The 21,858-nt window shown below is 41.7% G+C and overlaps 1 protein-coding gene across 1 annotated transcript in view; it reads right to left on the reverse strand.

The window, feature by feature from the left end:
- The window catches only part of GLG1 (golgi glycoprotein 1), a 77,920-nt gene that overhangs the window by 30,168 nt on the left and 25,894 nt on the right, over positions 1-21,858 (reverse strand). The window contains exons 2-4 of the mRNA XM_074550957.1: positions 9,968-10,000; positions 7,183-7,269; positions 3,066-3,281 (exon numbers count right to left, since the gene is read on the reverse strand). Of these exons, the coding sequence (XP_074407058.1) occupies positions 3,066-3,281; positions 7,183-7,269; positions 9,968-10,000 (336 nt within the window). The remainder of the gene's footprint in view (positions 1-3,065; positions 3,282-7,182; positions 7,270-9,967; positions 10,001-21,858) is intronic.

A 21,858-nucleotide genomic window follows, 5' to 3' on the forward strand; every position in this document is an offset into this window, starting at 1 on the left:
CTGGAGCCAGAGCAGCCAGGCTATGGAAAACAAAAACCACCCAAGAGATCTCCTGGGAGCTCCAGGTCAGCATTCCACCTGGCTAACCCACACACCAGGGATGCTGGGATGTCTCCTGGATTAGCTAATGCCCAGTATTTCAGATGACAGTTCACTGCTACACTGCGTAAACAAAGACTGAGCTGAATGTTATCTCTTCCCATTTAGACTCAGCTCCCTCTGTGCCCAGTACTTTTGTGAAACTAAGGGAAGAGAACAACTGTACTCAAAGCACTTAGAGGTAAAAAACAAAACTAAAACAAGAAAACAACGGTCTCCTAAAATGTCTTCCTTTAGAAAAAATATTGTTATCTGATAAAGTACTACAAGAGATGTGCAAATGACACTTATGTAGCCTTCATTATGGCAAATAATCAGCTACAGCTTGGACATCACTGAATAGCACCCTGGCAACTACACACTACCCACTAGAGTTTGATACAATCCTGGTCCTTTCCCAGGATTGGGAAAGCAGCTCATTTCAATCAGCAGCTGAAGGAGAAAAGCTCCACTGCAATTACCCATTTCAATTCCAAATTAGATCCCTACTGCATGAAGATAACACAACTTTAAAATAACAGGAGACCAAATTCATTATGAAATGCAACAGCCACATGGAGAGGTGACTGAAACTACTATTAAATGTTTCTCCACCAGTTGGGAAAAGATGAAGACATATCCCTCCAAACACAGGCATGTTAGAAAACTTAATGCCTTCAAATGACACATCTACCGCCTTTCTGTTACATAGAGCAAAATGAAGTCTAGGGTCAGATTGAGACTTCTAAACTCAACTTTATTGCTCTTACAGAGCAGAAACCCAACTAGAAATGTGTGAGAAAAAAAGCACAGAAACCACCACATCAGAAGCAACAAACTCAGTAAGAACAGAATTCAATTAGGAAGTATCAAGCAAGTTTAAACAAAAAAAGGAAGTATAGAAAAGGAACCTGGTTACCCAGCAGAGAAGTTTCAAGGGGCAACATAATTGCAGATTATCAACCTAAGTGTCTTTCACAGTTAAAAATGCCAGTTTACTCAGATGAAGCTATCACACTGCAATCCCCTAGCTCCCTGATATAGATGGAGTTCACAGTTCTAGCTGTGGTTATTTCCACAAAAAAAGAGAGAGAATCTCTTCCCCCATCCTCCTCCTCAAGTGTCCAGGTGCTATTTATTAAATTCAGAGTTACCTTCAGTCATACAAAAGGGTAATGACTGTTTCTCTACAGGTAACTCAGAAGCTACAGCATGGAAAATAAAACCTTAACCAGCATCAGATGGAAGCAAATTAGATTTCTCTGAAGCAGCAAAGGGATAGAACAGAACACCAACAAAAGAAATGCTTGCATAGCCATTTATAGCTGTTTCCATAGCAGTATAGAGTACTTCAATTGCTCCAAGTGCCAAGGATGACAGCATAACAAAAGATATATGACAGGCTGCAACACTTTTTCAAACCAAGGCACAATATTCTGGGTTGGATACCAAGAAAGAGAGGAATATACATGAGCCATAGTAAAACCCATAGAAGTTTGGTCAGTGATCACTTTGCCAGCCCTCAGAAACTTGGTGAGCCAAAGTTTCCCTTTCTCTGGTGCCTTGTGGCCTCAGCCACCCTGAACCAACCAGTGCAGGGGGCTGTGCTCAGTTACCCACACAGGGCTGCCCACACTGGCTTCACTCCCACCATTTGAGATTTGGTTTATGCTCACAAAATCCCCTCTGCTGTATCCCTGCAGTGCTACCATAAGTATTTTAATTTATTTGAATTTGGTCAAGCCACAGGTAATATGCAGGCCTGACACACAGGATTCATGTCACATTTCTGGTTCTATACTGATTACTAAAAGCAATTTCTCATTCTCGTTTCATGAGCTCTTTCAGCCCACTATTAGAAAAGAGCCTTTACTTTATGGAGAAAGCAAGTTACTCAGCTGTTAACAGTCTGAACCTATAGTTCACCCAAGTTCCTGCTGCTTGTGGTTGCTTTTGTTCTTGTTTCCAGAAATGAATTTTTAAATTTTTTTATTTTTATGCTGTCTCTGGCTCAGCTAAGTCTTCTGGAATACACTAGAAATTAAATTTAATACACTAGCTGCTAACAGCTGTGAATATCTCAAACAACTAGGAAAGGTTCTTTGTTTAACCAAAAAATGTGTATCTTATTGCAAACCCCTCATTAATAGCTCATTAATAAGACTAATTTTTAAAGGCATAAAAGCTACAATTTAAAAAGCACTGTAAGAAGTTGATAGGCTAATTTTAACTTTATCCCTAAACATAAAAACTTATCATGGAAAAAGTCACTCACTCCTGCAGCACTACACATTTGCTGTATTAGCTATGCTGAAGTAGACAGGGAAAGACAGCCCTTGAAAATAATCCCATATCCAGTCACTATAAACTGTTCTTTGCATCAACCTCTGCTGAAGTCTCACAGGCAAAAGAACATTGATTTAGCAAAACCAAGACAGTACTGGAAAGTGTGTACTACTAAAATGTGATACCACACACCCTGTGCCCTTCCACTGATTTTGTAGGGGCAGAGGAAAGGACAAGCAAACAGGTAAAAGCTGTTGATCCAATCAATCCACTACAGCCTGAGAAAGCAGAAAGGGTTATAGCACAGGCATCACCACCTTGATAACCTTCCTGCCAGACCCAACCAGACTGGAATAAGCCAAGCAATAGGCCTGCTTACATTTATTGTTGGATTCAGTGTACTGAGTGAAGCTCTGGAAGGCCTCATCAAAGAGACAACTACCTGCCAGATCACCTGTGCTGGGCTGTGCAAAGACAAACGAAGGTCTCTGCATAGCAGTTCCTCACAGAGGAAGGAATGCACATTTATTAAAAAGGAACTGCAAACAACCAGGACATCACCCTTTTCAGCCAGATGAGATACACCATGAATTTTCTCAGATGCAAGTCAGACAGTAATACAACTGCAGAGCCTCCTCATCAGTTTCCTGAAGTGAATGACTTTTACAAGTCTATTGGCAATCTACATGTTCTCCAGGTACCTTTTCTCCAGGTCGAATGCTGCCACATTTCAGGAGATTGATGTCAGCTTTGCAGTCATCCATGAAGCCACAGATCAAGCGGTAATCACTGAAGATAATGGCTGTCATTTTAGTGATGTACTGATGGCACTGGTACTCAGTGATGTTGCCTCTGTGATCCACCAAACACGACACCAAGAACCCTTTACCAACTGGTTCATCTGCACACTCCTTTATCTGTTAAAAAAAAAACAAAAAAAAAAAGAAAATTACAGGGGCTGCAGCTTATGAATTTAACCTTATAAGAAAATCCTCAAAGAAACTTGAATCTGTAGCCTCAAAATCTGCTAGCAGAGAAACCCTCTAGGCTTTAGTTTGATTTTCAGTAAGTCAGAATAATTGAAAATATTTCAGAAATGAGAAATCTCATGTGTGCCAGCATCCAAAAAAAGCAAACACAGCGACCTTGAGGATTATAAATTCTATTGCTCAATAATCGTCTTTTATAATTACACTGAACCCCTGCAATCAAGTAGACTTGTAGGAAAAATGCTAGTTTGACAAACCTTTATTTAGAAAACTGAGAATATTACAACATCTCTAAATCATACTTAGACCCCCATTAGCCACCTGACCTCGTACAATATAAGATTTTGGCCAGAAGTGAGACTGATTCAAAAGTCAACACTATTTATAGAGCTGTTTATAACTTGCTAGGAGATGAAAAATACTATAAAGGAAAATTCTCATCAAATTCTTTTCTATGAGGCTCTTGCATGAACTGATTGTTGGTACTAAAACCATTTTACTCAGTGGTCTAAAAAAAGTAAAAATCACAGCTAAGCAAAGCTGAAAGCTGTGCAGGGATTGGAAAAGCAGCATACAAGAACAGACAGGTCCCCAATACAATCACAGCCTGCACTGCTCAGGGAAGCAGACAGGCCAGACCCACCAGCTCTGGAAGCAAAAGATGCAGGCAGCTTTGACAGTGTCTTTCCAAAAGAAGGGGAAAACATGGTTGCTGATCAGTTAGGGATGGTCCCTGGAGAAATCACTCATAGGAGCAGTGCAATGCCTTGCTCCAAGGAGCACTGAGACTTTTTAACCCTTGCAAGGCCATGCTGAAATACTTGCACGTTGGAGTTTTTTTCAGAAATGGCTTAGAAGGCATCTGTGAGGAGCAAATTCTCACAGCCTGTTTCAGTACACAGTAGAAGTTCTCAGGTTGTTTTTAATTACAAGTAAAAGTGACAAACATGAAGGCCTTGAGAACCTTGCATACCAGAGTTCTCAGGCAGCTTTCTCATAACAAGTAGATATTCTATCTTTGGCTGTTTTGGGAAAGTAAAAGTAAGTTTTGAGAACACAAATCTTGGTATTGGAAACAAAGGAGGGGTTGGTGTGTTATCTCTGACCTATTGTGAGCTCGGGTTTGCAATATGCATGAACTTAATTAACACAGTTATAAAAAGTGACTGATTGAGTCAATAAACGGAGTCAGATGCTGATCAAGGAAGATGGGTCGTCTCCATCCACTTCAATACTTGCACAGTTCTGGCGGCCCCTGCTCAGGAGTGTGCTGAAAACTGCAGTCATAATGCTGCAGGAAGAACCCATGGCAGGCAGGCAGGCACTGAGGTTTAGTGCTGACAGGCTTGCAAGGAATAGATACATGGGCTGACTTGATTGCATCAAAGATTTGTCCCTGTAAAAATACTGAAGGGCTCATCAATCTCAAGGAAGATCTATGGCAATCAATAATTCTGGCAGTTTCAGATAACAAGCAAGGGCAGTGCTAAGGGAACAGGCAGGAAACCATTTTCTCAGTTCTCAAATACCAAGTTGGAATATTTATATTGGAAATTTTAAAAAATGGAGAGCTGTCTCTAGGAAGATATATTCTAATTCAAACAAGAATAACTCAAGGCACCCTGTGACAGACTCACACAGGTCAGACTAGACGAATAAAACAGATCTCTGCCTCAGCTTATGAGGCCATTACTTTGTGTGACAAAACATTCAACATTTTAAACATCATTATTTGAAGGCAGATGTGCGCTGGTGAAACAGTTTATACTTAATCTACATAGCTACTAGAAAAACAGTTACTAAAGTCAATGTAATTGTTACAGATAAGGTATAAAATACATTTTAAAGTGAAAACACACAGGATGCTTGCAGGGTGAAAAGGACAGAGCTGAGCAAGTGCTCTCTGAGAAAGCTGCATCTTTGGTTTGGCCCTACTTCAGCTCAACTACCGTGAGCCAAACCAGCCCACAACAGCAACATGCTGTTTTTGGAAGAGCCTGGCTTTGAAACAGCCCCAGAGCTCCCTGGCCTGAGCCACTGAACTGCAGAAGGGACCAACTGAACATGTTATTGCCAGGCCACTTCTGAAGCAATCACTGTTATCTGGTAGCCAACTATAATTCTAGGTTAAAGCTCTTGCCAAAACTTAGAAAAGCCACAACAGCTGAGAAGAAAATTAATTGGAATTTTAAACTGTATTTAGCTGATAAAATTAAAGGTGCACTTTTCAGAACATACCCATACCCAGTTGGGTCAGCCACCATTTCCCAAATGACTTTTTCTAGGAATTGCTTTTCTAGTTGTATTTTGTTCTTAGTGCAAAGCAATACTTTAAAGAGAGCTGATTCACCCCAAAAAGTCACCTATACCTGTTAGTGGCAATTTAAGGAAAATATGAACAGGTTAATATTGTATGGGAGGAGTACATGCCCACTATATATCTGTTTAAAAGAGTTTTGTAGAAGTATCTTCAAAAAACGTTAGAGGAATGGTTTATGTATCTGCCTCAGTATTAAACACCAGATCAAACATGAGATTATTGTTCCTTATTTAATCTTTTTCTTTAACTAAAAAACCCTCACCAAATGGCAAAATTCTGAAATTATGTATACTCTTCCCACTGCTTTTAAATGTAATGTCCCAGATTTACAGGGCATCGTTTGCAGCAATGCCAGACTGCCACTGTATAAAAATGGTAATTAAACAAACTATTAAAAGAGCATTTTCAAGAATGCCTTGGTTGTAAAAATTCTGCAGCACCATATGACCAAAAACAGAAAAACATGATCCTTTCTATGATCGAAAAAAAGTGGGATTCAACAGATTTGGCAGTGTTTGCCTTTGGGAGGTACCAAACTCCAACTACAACACAATCCTTTGATGCAAGCTGTCCTCCACTCTTTGATCTTCTAGCCTTCTTCTAAAAAGTTTTTTTTTGATCTCTCCTTACACTAAACAACTTACACTAGAGCAGACTAAATGTTTTTTTTTAAGGCAAGTTTATGGCTAGGTCACATTGTACTGGTGGAGATACAAACCATGTTTTTGAGAGCATGGCTCAGTGAGTGAATTAAGTCAGCTGCAGCCTGTACAGCTGCAGCGAGCCTTGCTCCCACTGCTTCCCTGAAGTCCAGCTGAAAACCACCACAAACAGGGGAAGAGACCTCAGCTCAGCTGGCTCCTGCATAAGCTCACAGCCTCAAGAGCTTGAGCATGAGCACAAGGAAAGAAAAGATTGATCAAGTCATCTTTGAAGCTGTACCAAGAAGAATGGATGCTTGAGACACAGAGCACAGACTCCTAGCACAACCTAAAAAGAAGAAGCTCCTTACATGGTCTCCTTGGAGTAACTATCCTTTAAAACTTGAAAAAACCCCTCAAGTTGATTATCATTTGATGTCTGTGTGCTTACCCCTTCTGCTAGCAAGACACAGTCCACAACCAGCCTTATGTTAAATTTAGCAGAAGCCCTGCTCCAACACCACACTTATAAATGTCACACACATGATAAAGAGGGAACAAATCCAATTCACAACCAATTTCTGACAAAAGGTCTGGTAGGAGCTGGTGAACAATTCTGAACTAACAATTCTGTTAGTTCAGCATTTCTTTCTCCCATCCCTTTGCCAAGTACCACTAAGGTACCTGGCTTCTTCAGCAAGGAGATTGAATTAATTACAGGTACAAATCTGGTATATGATACTAGAGCTTTCCCAAATCATTATTTACCCATTAATTCGCTATTAATTAGCAAATCAGCTATTAATGCACAAAGAAAACAGGAAAGTCTCAGTGCCACAAGAGCAGCCATGCTTTCCTCCTGGCTTACCTCAGCAATAGTGGACTTGCAGACTTCTCTGGCCACGGATTCAAACTTTGGATCTGTAGTCAGGTTCAGCTTGTAGTTCCACAAGAGCTATACAGAAAGCATTTGTAGAAAGGGAGTTGAAGAGGTTTCCGTGGAGAAATACAAATATTTTAATTCAGAAAACAATGAAACAGCATTTATACCCAATCTCTATCATCATCTTTCTACAGTGAAATGATCAATAATAAGTCTCCTTGACAACACTTTTGTCCCTTCATATCTGCAATAATTTTCTCATATTGAACAAATTCAGGCTGTCAGAAATCTCTGCAAGGTCATGAGCTGACTCATTAAAAGCAAAGATAACAAATGAAGAATATTTCATAACTGAGAGGATAAAACAATGACAGGGTTAACTTGCTACCTGCTGCATACTTAGCAACACCTTTAGCCCACCACATCTTTGTGTGCCATGGTGTGTCTGCCTGATGCAAGTGAACTGAAAAAAATTAAATCCTCAATATGAGCAGATATCATGCTGAAAACGTTATAAAAACCCAGAAAAAAAAGGCAGGAGACAAAGCAGCTTGATCCTTCTGTGAGGGCTGCGACCAGACAACTTTTTGTATGCGGATATATTTCAAATCTACAGGAGGTCCACTTTTGCTAAGCAGAACAATACATTAGAACTTAGACTGCAAAAATGCCTCTGAAAGGAGAACTGTTCTGCCAGGAGCCAGCAAGGAGCTCATGAAGGAGCCTCAATGCACAGGATCATTGTGCAAGAATCAGTTTTGGGCCAGTCACACCCTGTACATACATTCACACATCCCAGATGTCCTCCTGAGGCACCATAAAGTAAAAATACAGGGTAGGGTGGTGAAACCTCAACAAATCAATAGCTGAAGTGTTGCCTGAACTGCTCTATTAGCTCATCTGTTTTTCCAGGAACTTAAGTAGCATTTAAATATTTTTCATTAAGTTAAAGATTAAGAAATTGTAAAAATTCATTTTAAAAACTCTGCCTTGGTGATAAATTAATATCAAAAAGACAAAATTTGGTCAAACTTTTACTTTGACATTTCAATTGTACACAAAACACTGGGAAAACAATCACATGCTCTACACAAGTTTCACACCCACTCCAGGAGGGTGGAAGCACAGACAACCAAAATCAGAATCAGCATAACTGCACCACCTTCCACACCTCTTATGGTTTTGGAGCTGTGAAAAGCTAAAAAAGGAGGTGATGGTAAACTAGGGTGTTACAGATGGAGTAAATTGTAAACGTGAGGTTTAGTAGGTAAAAGCGAATGAATGGGGAACCTGTCCTTGCAAAGAGCACTGTGGGTCTCTCCTAGACAGAAATGGAAGTACAAGAATGAGGACAAGATGAGAATACATCTCTGCATTTGCAATCTCACACTTTGGAGAGTCTCAAAATGTGATGCTCTCCAAATGAACCTTCCCACAAACAGAAAGAAGGTTAAACTTGCAGCTTAAAACTCCTGATTTTACCACTAGGCAGTATTTTCCAGGGGATGATCAGCAATTGTACTGCAGAGAGAGGCAAAGAAAACATTTGGACAAGAGACAACCTCTCTGTGGTCCAGTTTTTTATCACCTCCCTTCAATTTGTGCCTGGGAAAATGAGACTTAGCCCACAGTTCCTATTTGCAAATGGCTTCCATAATCCACATCCACCCAATATTTGAAGCAGAGATGCCATCACTTAATCCAGCAGAAGAAAGATCCAACTTTGACTTCTAAAATTCTCCATTTCTTCTTCATTCAGGTAATTTTTGCTGGCACATTTAAATGTCAGGCAGATACATTTTAATTACTGGAGTTTTCTCTTTTTCAGAAAGACTTAAACAGAAACATGTTGTGCCCTTCATCTGATCCAACCCTGCACAACAGAGAATTACAGCTGCCAATGAAGTCAGGCAGTGCTAAAGGTTAATTTATAAACACAGTTGGAAATTACTGGTTGTACAGTATGACTGGGCTTCATCTCTGGAATATATCTTCCAATAACAAAACAAAATACAGCATCTCAAGCATCTAAAATCAAGACTGTCACTGAGGCATGCACTTGTCTGTCTGTGTTCAGGGCTAACCAAGCAATTAAGGATCTTGATATGGTGTATGCTGACAGAATAGAAATGAGAAAAACCAAAAGAAACCTAATACCAACCTCAGCAATGAATTTTATGCTTTTTTTGAGAGTCTTGGGATTTGAAGAGTCAGCTTGACAGCCCAAAAACTGGCTAATAGTTTGCTCACTGTTAAACACAGTGCTGAGAGGAAATCTGTTCTAAAACCAGCCAAGTGTCTCAAACTGCCTCTAAATATCACACCCCCACAGCATTTTCCAAACGAGTCTAAGAATTTAGCAGCTGTGAAAGTAATACAGAAGGTGTCAACAGCTGAAATTAAGAGTTTAAATTCAGTACTGCTCACATCTTTGCCAAAAGGAACACATCACACTGCTCCCAGTAACTCACGGGAACCACCCCCCATTTATAAAACAGGAAAGACGTCTGCTATCCTCCCCTGATACAGAAGTACAGTTTGTAAAGTTCTTAAAAATGTTCCACTCTGAAGTCTCCATTAAGACCAATGTTGTTATACTGGGTTAAAGAAGTGACCTTGTGTTCTTCCTCCAAAGGCCAGTACAGAAACCCAAATGTGTCTGATTAATAGCCTTTGCAAAGCACCAAACTATGCAAAATACCTCAGGTTCACAAGAGACAGGAGGTGCAAATGCCATAGCTAGAGAGTGAATAAACAAAGCAATACTTACATGATTGCAGTCTGAAGAGATTTCATTATCTGGCTGAAAGGAGAAAGAAAAGGAGTGTCAGTTTACTACCAATGTGATGCATTTAACAGAGAAGAGTCTAAACGTTTGAAACTAAAATACCATCAACTCCATAATAAACACCTTGACACAATTGACAGGAAATCTGAGAATCTGAATCACAAGAGTGATGATATCTAATTACCAAAAAACGAACAGGTACCTTCGACACTATGGTGTATCAACAGAACAAAAGCACAAGAGTAGCAGCATTTATGTAGACACTACAAAAACAATGAATGCACTGGCATCTGCCACAATTGCCCAAACTAAGAAGGCAAAAAAGCACCTGAGGGAAAACAAAGAAGTATGAGCAGGATTTTAAAGAAAAATTCGTTTGGCGCATACAACTGAAGGAGAATGGCAGGACTCGCTCCCCTCCCCCAGACTGAAATGTTCACATTCCCCATTTGAGAAGTAACATCTTTGCTTTCACTTGTACATAAAAGGGCTGGTTCAAAGCAGCCCCAAGATTTATACTTTCAACTGTGAGAACTGGTGACATCCAATATTCATACATCATTTCAAAATATCCACTGTATTCTCCTGGGGAGTTCCTTTGGAAAGAACTCTGAGTGCAAACCATCCCATTCTCCTTTCAGCCTGAGTAGCTCTCACAATGAAGAGTTCCTTGAAAAAAGTTAATCACACAAACTCCTATCTCCTCTCCACAGACGAAGAGCACAAAGGCAGGACAAAATCACCTGGCCGTCACACCCACGGCAAAGTCAACCCTGACTCACAAAGTCTCTGCTTCTACTGATACTTAAGATGCCAGACACGCTTTAAGAGCCACAAGACACAAAACCACTCTAAGCTTAAACACATCATTGACACTACAATGTTAGACCTCAGGGATCTGACATCAGAGAACCAGCATTTCAGCAGTTTTGAAGCAAGCAAAGCTTTTCAGTGCAACATTTGCTGCTTCACAATCTGCTACACCAACACTTGTACCATTGGTGCTTTGGGGAACACGAACACAAATTTAGGAGGAAAAAAGCAAGCCTGGAAAACGTTTTCAAGCTCTTGAGTACAGCCATTATTAACTAAATCACTTTTATTTTTCATAGCAGTAAGTGGCAGAAATCACCTCTCCACTTTGAACATAAAAAATGGTACCTGAAGGATTACAGCAATTAATTGCAGTTTGGTCAGACTGACATGATCTAAAACTGTATCTCCCAAAGTAATTATAAATTTGAAAATTTGGATATCAACTTTTTTTAAAAGACTAGCAGATGTCTGCTAGTTATCATCAGTCTGCAGAACTGATTCTTTAGACTGAAAACTAAGATGCCACCGAAATTCCTTTATTTTACAGCAGCCTCTAAGACCAACACTATTGTGAGTTACAAAGTGTACTTTCCTTAATTTTCTGCCCTCATCCCACATCCTTCAGCAACAGATAAAGGTTTTAGACTACAAAAAGCTGGGAGGCAGAGTGCCCCTCACTGAAACTGCTGTCTCACTCAGTCTTTTAGTCAAGGATAGTTTCTCTATAAAAATATCTAGGCTAGCACTGGAGTTCTGCTATAGAGGACAGGACTTCCTAACACATTTGCAGGCAGGAGAATTTGTAAGGGTCAGAGAGCACTCCCACAAAACTCTTCAGGGTCACTTCAATTATTTTTGCACCCTCCAACCTGGTAACCTTTGCTTTAGATCCACCAAAGATTAAAGCTCAGGGTTTTTTTCTGGAAGGATGAGCCCAAAAATATAACACAGGTGCTCTCACTGACTTGAGAAGCCTATACAAGCTTTTCTTGAAATACACAACAATAAAATGTTACACATTGAAGTACCAGATTTTCCTGTGCTCTGTAGCAAAACTCAGCTCTGTGAGACAAAATCTAGCCTTATTCTTTTGAGAAGAGTAATGGAACTTAACTGGGACCTTAACTAAGCTTTAGTACTGCATTCATTCACGGCTCAGTACCTAAATATGCAAAGTGTATTATCTAGCCAATAATCCTTTCAGTGTGGAACAAGGTGGCCCCCTGCTAGCTAAGAACTGTGATCCTCCTTCCTTCTTACCACTGGAAGTGTTGGAGAGGTGGGTCCATGCAATGCTGACCTGCTTCTCCCTATTTCAGTGAAGCAACATGAGTTTCATGTTTCTGTCTGATAAACTGAAGAGCTGAGTTTGAAGAAAGGGAAGAAAAATATCCCCAGTGCAACCCACACACGTTCTGCCTGTGGCCCTCTCTGCACTACATCCACCCAAGAAACCTTCCAAGGGAGCAGTTTCAGAACTACATGCAGTAAGAGTCATAAAAAAAAAAAGCAAGTTTCAAATTACCACTAAGGGAAGTTGAAGAGCAAGAAAAGCTGCACTGTGTCAGTCCCACATGGTGAGCTTGTGGAACACGGATGCTCAGAAGACCCCCAGGGCAAGGGGAAGGAAGAGAGCAGCCTAAACCAGCACCACATGCTAGTCAAGGCATTTTAGGAGAGAAAGCTGATGGCAAGGACATTCCACTGATTAGCAAGAGACAAGGACTCCTCATACATCTCCAAACTGAAGGATTAAAAACAGCCTTTACAGAAAATGTGTGTGCCTCTGGGCTCACAGGAGCCTTTGCTGTTTAGCAGCTTCAGTGGGAATATATTGCCTCCCTTTACAGCTCTCTAAGAAGTCCTCCAAGCTCCTTCACGCACTAACACTCACATTCCAGAGCACAAACACCACTTCCTACCTCCCTGGGAAAGCAGAGATTAGAACAAGTACCACATATAAGAAAACCTGAACAGAAAAAGCATTTTCTTCCATACAACCACAAACAACAGCCACAAATCACATTGCATTCGTGTTATGAACTCCACAGAAAAATTCAAAAGCATTGTTGTGTTTTAAAGTGCCTTTTCCCATCCACCAGATCTGAACTCACTGAAGGAAACCATGACAGTCATCCATCCCTCTCTAAACTCTCTGCTTTGGCAGCAGTATAAAATAGGTCAGAACTATAGAGCAAGGTGAGCAGCCCAGCACCACTACCCAGGCCCAAAGGGCCACGAGGTGTTGGTGCTTCAGCAGCAGAAATGGATCATCCTCATGCTGGGAGCCACAGGAACAGGAAATGGTGACTGAAGCAGGGCCATGCATCCTCACCCAGTGCTCAGCACACGGCCTGGGGTGCAGCCACAGCCGCTCCCTGAGGGACAGTCAGAGCCCCTTCCAGCTGGGTGTACAAAACACGCTCGATTTGGTCTTACTGCATCACATCCTGAGGAAAAATAATTCACACCATGGGATTTTGAGAAGCAAACTAAGTATCCTGATCAGCTGATGTGGATGAGAATGGTGAGGCTGTTGCCCAAAGAAGCTGACCTGTCCCTCGAAGTGCTCAAGGTGGGATGAGGCTTGGAGCAACCTGGTCTAGTAGAAGGTGTTCCTTCCCATGACAGGAGGTTGGAATGAGATGACCTTTAAGGTCCCTCCCAACCCAAACTGTTCTACAGCTCTGTGGAAGTCAAGGTCTTGGGAAAACTCTGCAGGAATTATTTTAGATCTCCAGCACTAAGATTCCTTTGCTTCCTTGCAAAACTCACGCAAATGAAAGATTCTGAAGTCAACTGCTCAAGTGCCCTGATTTCCAGAATTTAATCTCTCCTGAGAGCAGAAGATGGGATAACAGCAGACATTTCCACTACTCCTATGGGGATGATGGCAGACATTTCCAATATTATTTTAAGGCAAGAATAACAGTGAACTTGTTGAAAAGCAAGAACCAGGCATATCTCAGATACTAACTATGGATAATCTTCAGACATTGAAGACAACAGACTTCGACCTGGTCAGGCAAAAGCCATTGAGAACCAACATGGAGCAAAACAGCAAAATAAAAAAGCAATTGGCTTATGGATGGGAAAAACCCAGCAGATGTTCTCTTCCTAAATTCAGGAAGATTGCAAAAACCTCGAACAAGTCAATGAGGAGAAGATGTCACTGAAAGCAGCTGCATTCCCATGAAGGAGAGGGCAGACAGAAGCCCAGGTGCAGGTGGTGCCCAGGTTGCTGCACGGTCACACAGTTATGGCCCAGAGGATGGCGCACACAGACACACAGGGCAGGCAGCTCATCTTTTGGTTTGTACACTTGGATTTAACAAACACCACCACAATGTCCTGGTGACACTTATCACCAGGATTTGTAGACAAGCATCTAAGGAGGAGGCCAGAGAGCTGCTAAAGGGACAACTGGCTTCTAAGCTGTGTCCTTCCCACAGATAAGAGCCATCTCTTCAGCAAACACACCCAGCCAGGACAGCAAACTCACAATAAAGTGATTCAATCCTCAGGTACCAAGCTAGGTAGACTTGTTGGACACCTGGAAACAGCACAGGCCAGATGCAAGGCAGGGATCAAGGAGACATCTGGTGGAGTCACCCTCCTGCAAACCTGATCCCTTTCCAATGCAACCACTTGGAAATATTCTGCAGAAGAATTTCTGGAAACATGAGGAGATAAGAGTAGTCTAGGCAAGAATCAACACAGCTTTTGTAAAGGAAAAACCACACATCACACAACCACCCATGCTTCAAACCTACTGAAACATCCTGGAGTTCTGAGCCAAGAAGCATATGGCTACAGTAAACCATTTTCACACATCCTGCAATCCTGAAAAAGTCATGTGTGACAGGAAAGTTAAAACCAGTGATAATTTAAGTTCAAAACAGATGAGAAGATGTTGTAACTTAATTACACATTTAGTGAGCAATGAAAGTTAAACTTGTTAAGCCAAGCTTGAAATACTCTCTAATGCCAGTGAACTCTTAGTACTAAAAACAAGCCCCGTGTTGTCATGTCAGCAAAAACACTTTATATTTACCATCTATGCTTTGAAAAAAGCCACTTTAAAGCATGGTAACTGTGGATATATCATGCACCAAAGCTGTACTCTCCTAGCTTCCATATACTTTGCTTATTTCATATAAATATTTTTTCCCAGTTACAAACAGAGCTAAAGTCTGCAATGCAGCAAATCATTTACCCAAATAATTATGTCCACATTGGTTAGGTGTTCCTAGTTTATGTAAATGTATTAGCCCAAGTTATACACAAACACCAAAACATACACAGAACTTTGTGCATAAAAAATAAACTATGAGGACCAGCAGCAATTTCTTTAGTCATCTGGCACACACACAGCACAAGTGGCACATCACCCCAAACATCAAATTCTGCTACTTTTTAAAGCTGTTTTAACTGAATTCTACATTCCACAAACTTTTCCACCTTTGCTGACATTTTATATCCTCCAGGGGTATGACACTATTAAGCTAAGTATGCTTATTCAGAAAAAATAGCACAAAGCAACATCAAAAAACCCCAGCACAACATGTGCGTCCTTCTGGCTCAGCAGCCACGTAAAAAGGAGACAAGGATGAAGCAGGCCTTGTCCCCTCATACTTTGAGGATCCACTATTCAGTATCTGCTTCAAACACCAAGAAAGCTCAGCAAGTCCTACTCTTTCTGTTGTAGCTGTGATAGAAGTCAAAAATGGTTTTGCTTGTTTCACATTTGAGGTTGAGCAAGGTCCTCAGCAGGCTGTGCACCTTTCCTGCACAGCAGAGACCCCTCCATGGCCAAATACCAAGGGCAGGAAAAGCACAGAAAATGTTCAAGCTTTAACTCTGGTGCATCAGAAGTGACCACAGACCAAGGAGCAATTTTAAGGAAACACAGATTCCACTTGCCTGACTGGGCAAATATCTTTGCTGGCTCCTACCAGGAATTCACTTTCTCTGAGCTGGCTGTTGCCACCCCTGCAAAGCTGCAGGGTGGGTGCTCAGAGGCTGCACATCTGTGCTGGAAGTGCCACAGCCTTCTCACACCAGCTATTCTTGTCCCTGCTGCTTCTGCCTCCCTGCACAGGGGACTCGAAAGCCCCTGAGCCCTCTCAGCCTTTCTCCTTTCAACACAGATCCACACATCAGAGCATATTCCAACAGTCAGCACAATCAAACCAAATTTGCCCCAGATGTTTGGTTGTTCTTCTCTTAGTCCCTCTCTTCCTCCTCTCAAAGGCTTTCCAGGCAGTCCTAATGAGTTGTGGAACAAGACAGACCTTGAAATTATGGGTTTGCCACTTAAGTTTGGCAGCACTGCTACCAGATATGATGTTTCCCACAACACTCCTCCACAACAGAGCTCTGCTGCTAAGCATAGCACCGACACTGAGCTACAGATCCTGCCAGGAGGTTTCAGGATTTGCTCCTGGAAAACTCTCTCACAATGCCAGCAAAAAGCTTCAGAGACCAAAAGGCATGCAAGGATGCTGGCAGAGTCACAAGAGAGGATGAAAGGAGAAGGAAGGAGAGCTGTTATCCCACCAACCAAGGTGACAGGGAGACTGCTGCCCTCCTCACCCATTGTTGACTCGAGCCCATCACACCATCCAAAACTCAGCAAATCAACAGGAAACTGTAGTTTTAAGAGTTTTCTGCCAGGTTAGTACAAATGGAATTATGGAATATTCCTGCCAGCACCACTGAGCTTACTGGGAACACACAGTGGCATCTCCACCTGCAGCACCAAGCAGTCCACAAGCTATGGTGAGACAACTTTACTTTCAAACCTTTTTGGATGGCATTCTGCCTTAACCCCAACCAGAAACATCCCAGATAAACTTTAGAGTATTCCAGCAGAGGCAAAATCAATAGCATGAGCACTGACAGTACTGCACAGCATCCACTGGTGATGCAGAGGACAAACAAGCCAAGAAAGAAATGGAGGTCTCAAAAAATAATTCCAGTGCAGCAGCTAATGAAGAACTTTTATCAAATACGTTCATAATCTAAGTCAAATTCTGTAACTTACTCTCAATACAGAGACTCCACATCTTTTGACAGTATATACCCCACAGAACTTCAAGTTGCACTTAACTTTATAGAAAGCTTTCAAAAAGCTGCTAAGAGTTCAAAAGCAATATTCAGTTTAACACAAAATAGAAGGCTGTTGTACATGGAGTGGTAAAGCCCCTGTCTCCTAAGAGGAAAATGGTGTTCTAACCATGCTTTGTTCTTCAGAGAATCATGTTTTGGCTGCACATGGCCTGGAACCAGAGAAATCCTTTGTAAATCAGCTTTGTACAGGAGCTAAGAAAACAGTGCACACCAAAAGCTCCATGTACCAAAGCAGAGAAGTGCAGGTTTCAGAGCAAAGGCTGCTTACTCATCAGCCCACTCCCACAGCCAGGGGAGGGAGTTCTGTGCTGCAGAGCAAAGCCAAGAAGCACTGACATCCCCCCCTGCCCACAGCTCCATTCCCCCACCACTGCTGGAGAGCACCTCTGACCAGCACCAGGCTCCCCTGCCAAGGGCGGCTGCTTCATTCAGCAGAGTGAACAATGCCCTCAACACTCCACCAGCCAATATTCATATTTGTCTTTGTTATTCAACATGCAGACTCGTGACTCCAATTTTCCACACTGAAAGCCACACAGTGCTCCCAAGGATCCCTCCCCAGGAGCATTTTCCTCCCCCTCCTGCAGCAAGGCACATGTGTCACATCAATCAGGAGCCCACCCTCACCAAGGCACAATAAGCATCTCCTGCATCTCCTGCCCGTGCTCAGGGCACGAGCAGCACTGCTTTAATCCTAACGATTTACATTCATGCATTCCACCTCCAAACCAAAATAAGACGAGTATCCAAACAGGTGGGAAGCAGACTCTGCTATTTTTAACTCCTGCCAGCTATTCTGTTCAGAGGCAATAAAAATCAAAAGCCTCAGAAAAGCCACTTCAGCCTTAACCACAAACCACAAGAAGAACAATTTTAATTTGAAGTCTTCCTTTCTTCCTTCAGGACAGTGCTGAGAGGAACAATTACATTTAACATCACTACTTCCAAAACATGATGGGTATTACATTATACATGGATGAACAGGCCTGTAGAGGTTCTTACACAACACCCAGCACTAGTCCTTGGCTGTCACAAGAACAGGACTATTTTAACCTTCTGCATGGTGTATGCCACCCAGAATTCCCATGCAGTATTCAATATCAGTTTTGTTATCTGGCAATACCAACAAGAGGAAAAGGATTTACAAGGGACCCCATATACCAGCTTTCCAGTGCTATTACACTGCAAGAGATTTCCTGAAAGTACAAAGTCCCCTGGAGCTGCCTGTGAGACGAAATGTGATGGGGAAGTCTCCCTCAAAAGCAGGAGCACCCTGAGTACAGCCAGGGCAGACACTCCTAACAGTTGGATTTGAAATATAACACTGGAATTTTCCTCAGAAGATCTGCAGGGGCCCAGCACATCACTCACTTCACTGCAGTGAGAAGCAGGTGAAGAACAAGAGTCCTGAGTAGGGAAACTCCCTGCTGGTAAAATGAACTGTTTCAGCTCTTCTCTCACTTAAACACTAACTACAGTCACTGACTTTATCATCCCCTGTGTGTGGCAATTTGATCACAGTACTATTCAAACACCAAAAAAAAATCTGACAAATGCTCAGTGACCAGGGCCAGCCACCACCCCTCCCCTCAGCTGAGCCCATCTTCTCTTTATTACAACATCCACAAGCTCACTGGAAAAGCTGTAGGGATTGCACAGCTGCCCAGAGACTCCAGTGGCAGCTTGAGGCTCCCCAAGGCTGTGGTGACACAATGAAAGCAATGATAGGATATGTCCCAGGGTAAGTTCACCATGACAGACATAACATGGGAGCTGAGAAGAGCCATGTCAAGTCAAAAGCCACACAAGCTCTTGCCTTGACACCACTAATAATGGCCAGAGGCCAGGATTTTAAAATACTTTAAGAGACCACCCCATGCCAGGAAAAAGCCTGACTTGCTCTGTTATTCATTCTCCAATTCTTCCAAAGCAACTTCTCTGGTTATTCAAAAGAAAGCAGTCCATTAAACCAGAGAGGCCAAGATAAATTCACTTAAGGAACAACACTGCACTTGTACACAGGGGGAATAAGCAAACAAGCACAAAGGGCTAACACATATTAAGGTCCACAGCACAGCCCACAACAGCAGCCTGTGAGCAGCATCACTCTGCAACAGAGAATTAGGACACTGCCTTAGCAGTCCACAGGATTTCTCCAACCTTGCATGAGTTTCTCCCATGAGATCTGTTTCGCTGGATTCTCACCAGTGCCTGCTGAACTCAGCAGGAAAGATCTGAAGGCTATTTTTGGGAGTCCTAGAAAGAGCACAATGCCCCCCCCTCCACTCCGAGTTCTTCCCATACAGGAAGGGCTGTCCATGAGATGCACATCCAAAATAAACCCTGCTCCCTAGGCTACCCTGCACTTCAGAAGGCACTACTGAGCTGCATGTCCCATAGAAAACAACCTACCATCAATTTTGCAACCTACCATCCTTTATAAATAAAATTAGAAGGCACTCAACAGAAAGTTCTGAAACTCTCTTTAAGGTAGTCAGTCAGAGTGCCCATCCTGTTGTACCCACAATTTAACAGCTCTAGTTACCATTTTTCCATTGTCCCCAGTAAAATGAATTTTAGATACATGTATTCTGGATCAGGCAAAAAAACACTGGTGAGGACAAGCCAACTGAAGCTTTAGTCATAGAGAGGTACCTGCCACCTGCCTCTGACCAAGAAACAAGAAATTCAAGGAAGCACAAGCAACCAGAATTGGAGTCCTTTCTCCTTGCACTGGAGAACCAAAACAACCACCAAGTCCATCCCATGGTCCCATCAATCCACTAGACTGGGCAAGGTGTACCACATTCAACATTCATGAGGATACTGGAGGATTGCTCTGTGACAAGGGACTCACAGAGGGTGCATCTGCTCTTGAAGCCATAAATGCACCCCTTGGGAAGCTGCTAACACACTTCCAGGGCAGCCCTTCTGCTCTGCGAGCTCATTGCCAGCTTCTGACAAGTGAGCCCTTTCCACAGGTACAGACAAAACAGATTCTCAATTACAACTGCTTTCACACCAATGCCTTGAGGATGAGGCTCTGAACAGGAACTAAGAGAGTAATTCTTTCTAATAATTAAGAATTTTTTAAAAAAAAATCCTTGTTTCCAAGTCTCAAAGGTCACAATGACCAGGAAAGCTAGACTGAGGTATTAAGCATTTTTCCATGTAAAACAACTATTCTGATCCAGTATTTGAGTACTTTTAGTTCTACTTCAACAAAACTCATCTTCTGCATTTTAATTAAGTTTCCCATTTCTATCCAAAAGCAGCTTAACACATGGAGAAGTAATTCAGTAGATAATGGCTTGCCATTTTAAAACATTATTAAAAAAAGATAGAAACATTAACATGCAAGCATTTAAATAATTACAGATCATATCAATTTAGTCAGGAAACATACCAAGCTTAGCAATAAAAGCTAAGATTAGCTGCAAAATAGTATCACCAAACTAGAAAGCTCTAGAAAGATTACTAGAGTGTTCAAGCAAGACTGAAATTATTCAAATCTAAGCTCCTTGCTTATTTAAATCAATCTGCCTGGGAGCCACACAAATTGTTGTGGTAAATTGATTTCCCTAGTGTCTGGTTCTCCTTTCACATGAGCCATGACAAGAAAAAGACCAGAAAGACAAGATGAAACCAGCTGATTCACAACATCATTAGGCATTCTGCATTCAGACAGATGATACATCACAACATCAGCCCAAGTTAGAAATGCCTTGGCGAGAGAAGGCGGCCGGGCTCGGTGACTCACAGGTGCAGGGCTCAGTCACACACTTCAGCACCAAAGCACAAATGCCATTTTTCTTCTTGGAGACTCCAGCAGTGCCACATGGCTAATGCACTTGATTTTACTTTACTACCTAATTTCTGCTATACTTCAGCAATACACACCTAGATTTTATCTAAACAATTTTCAGCCAGCCTGCTGTGCTAATGCCTTTACTGACGTGAAAAATACAGGAGGGCTTCATTCCTTCTTGGCCAAAAGGTAGAACATGCCACTCAAAAGGAGTCTTATTGAAACTTAAATAAATGCTTATAGCATTTACCTAAAGAATTGTGCTGGTATAAATGGCAGCTTGTTTTGAAGATGGACAGAGAAAAAATATTTAAAAAAACCAAAACCATCAAGCAGGATCACAGAAGTTTCCAAGATAACCTCTCCTTCACCAAGAAAAGCCATTTGAGCTTTTTTTTCAGGGTGATGTTTTTGTGCACACCTAATGAAAGGCATTGCTGTGTGTTCATTTCCCACAGGGGAGACACATTTCATATGAAAAGAGTTATCCAGAAACGTTTACTATACACATCTGCACCAATAAGGAAATGAGTCATCAACCCACTGGCAGGCCTGATTCACAGCACAGGGCACACTTCAGCTATTTAGGAATCTGGGTATGGAATACAGGGGAAAGGCAGATGCAATCCATGAGGCATTTTAAGAGACTACTTTTGAAATGCCAACTAAATGTATTTTTGTCCCACCTTTGCTTGGGTATAATTTCCTCAAAAGCACAGGACCAGCATGGTGCTGTACACAGCTGCAGAACTTTTCACCTGGATAAATCATAATATTTTCTTTATATAACTAGAAGAAAAGCAAACCCTGGATAAAACTGCTTCAATATTGTTCAACAGAAAAATGAAGATTAATAAGTCTTTACAGCCAGTGCTAAGGCAAGGCTTCCATGGGATTAGTAACAAACTACCAAATAAAAATTCTGCTTGCCTTCAGAATATGCAAACAAAAGCCCTGTTACAGGACCAAACCAAGTACCTCTCTTCAGTTCTCTACATGGAATAAAGGATAAAAATAAAGAAAACTGTACATCAATCTTCTAATTTAAAGCTCTGCAGTTTCTTACAAAGTTAGATACATATTTAAGTTGTTAACCTTGCTCCCAGAAGAAGCCCAG

Source organism: Zonotrichia albicollis, chromosome 13 (genome assembly GCF_047830755.1).
Source record: "Zonotrichia albicollis isolate bZonAlb1 chromosome 13, bZonAlb1.hap1, whole genome shotgun sequence".
In the NCBI taxonomy this organism is placed as follows: Eukaryota; Metazoa; Chordata; class Aves; order Passeriformes; family Passerellidae; genus Zonotrichia; species Zonotrichia albicollis.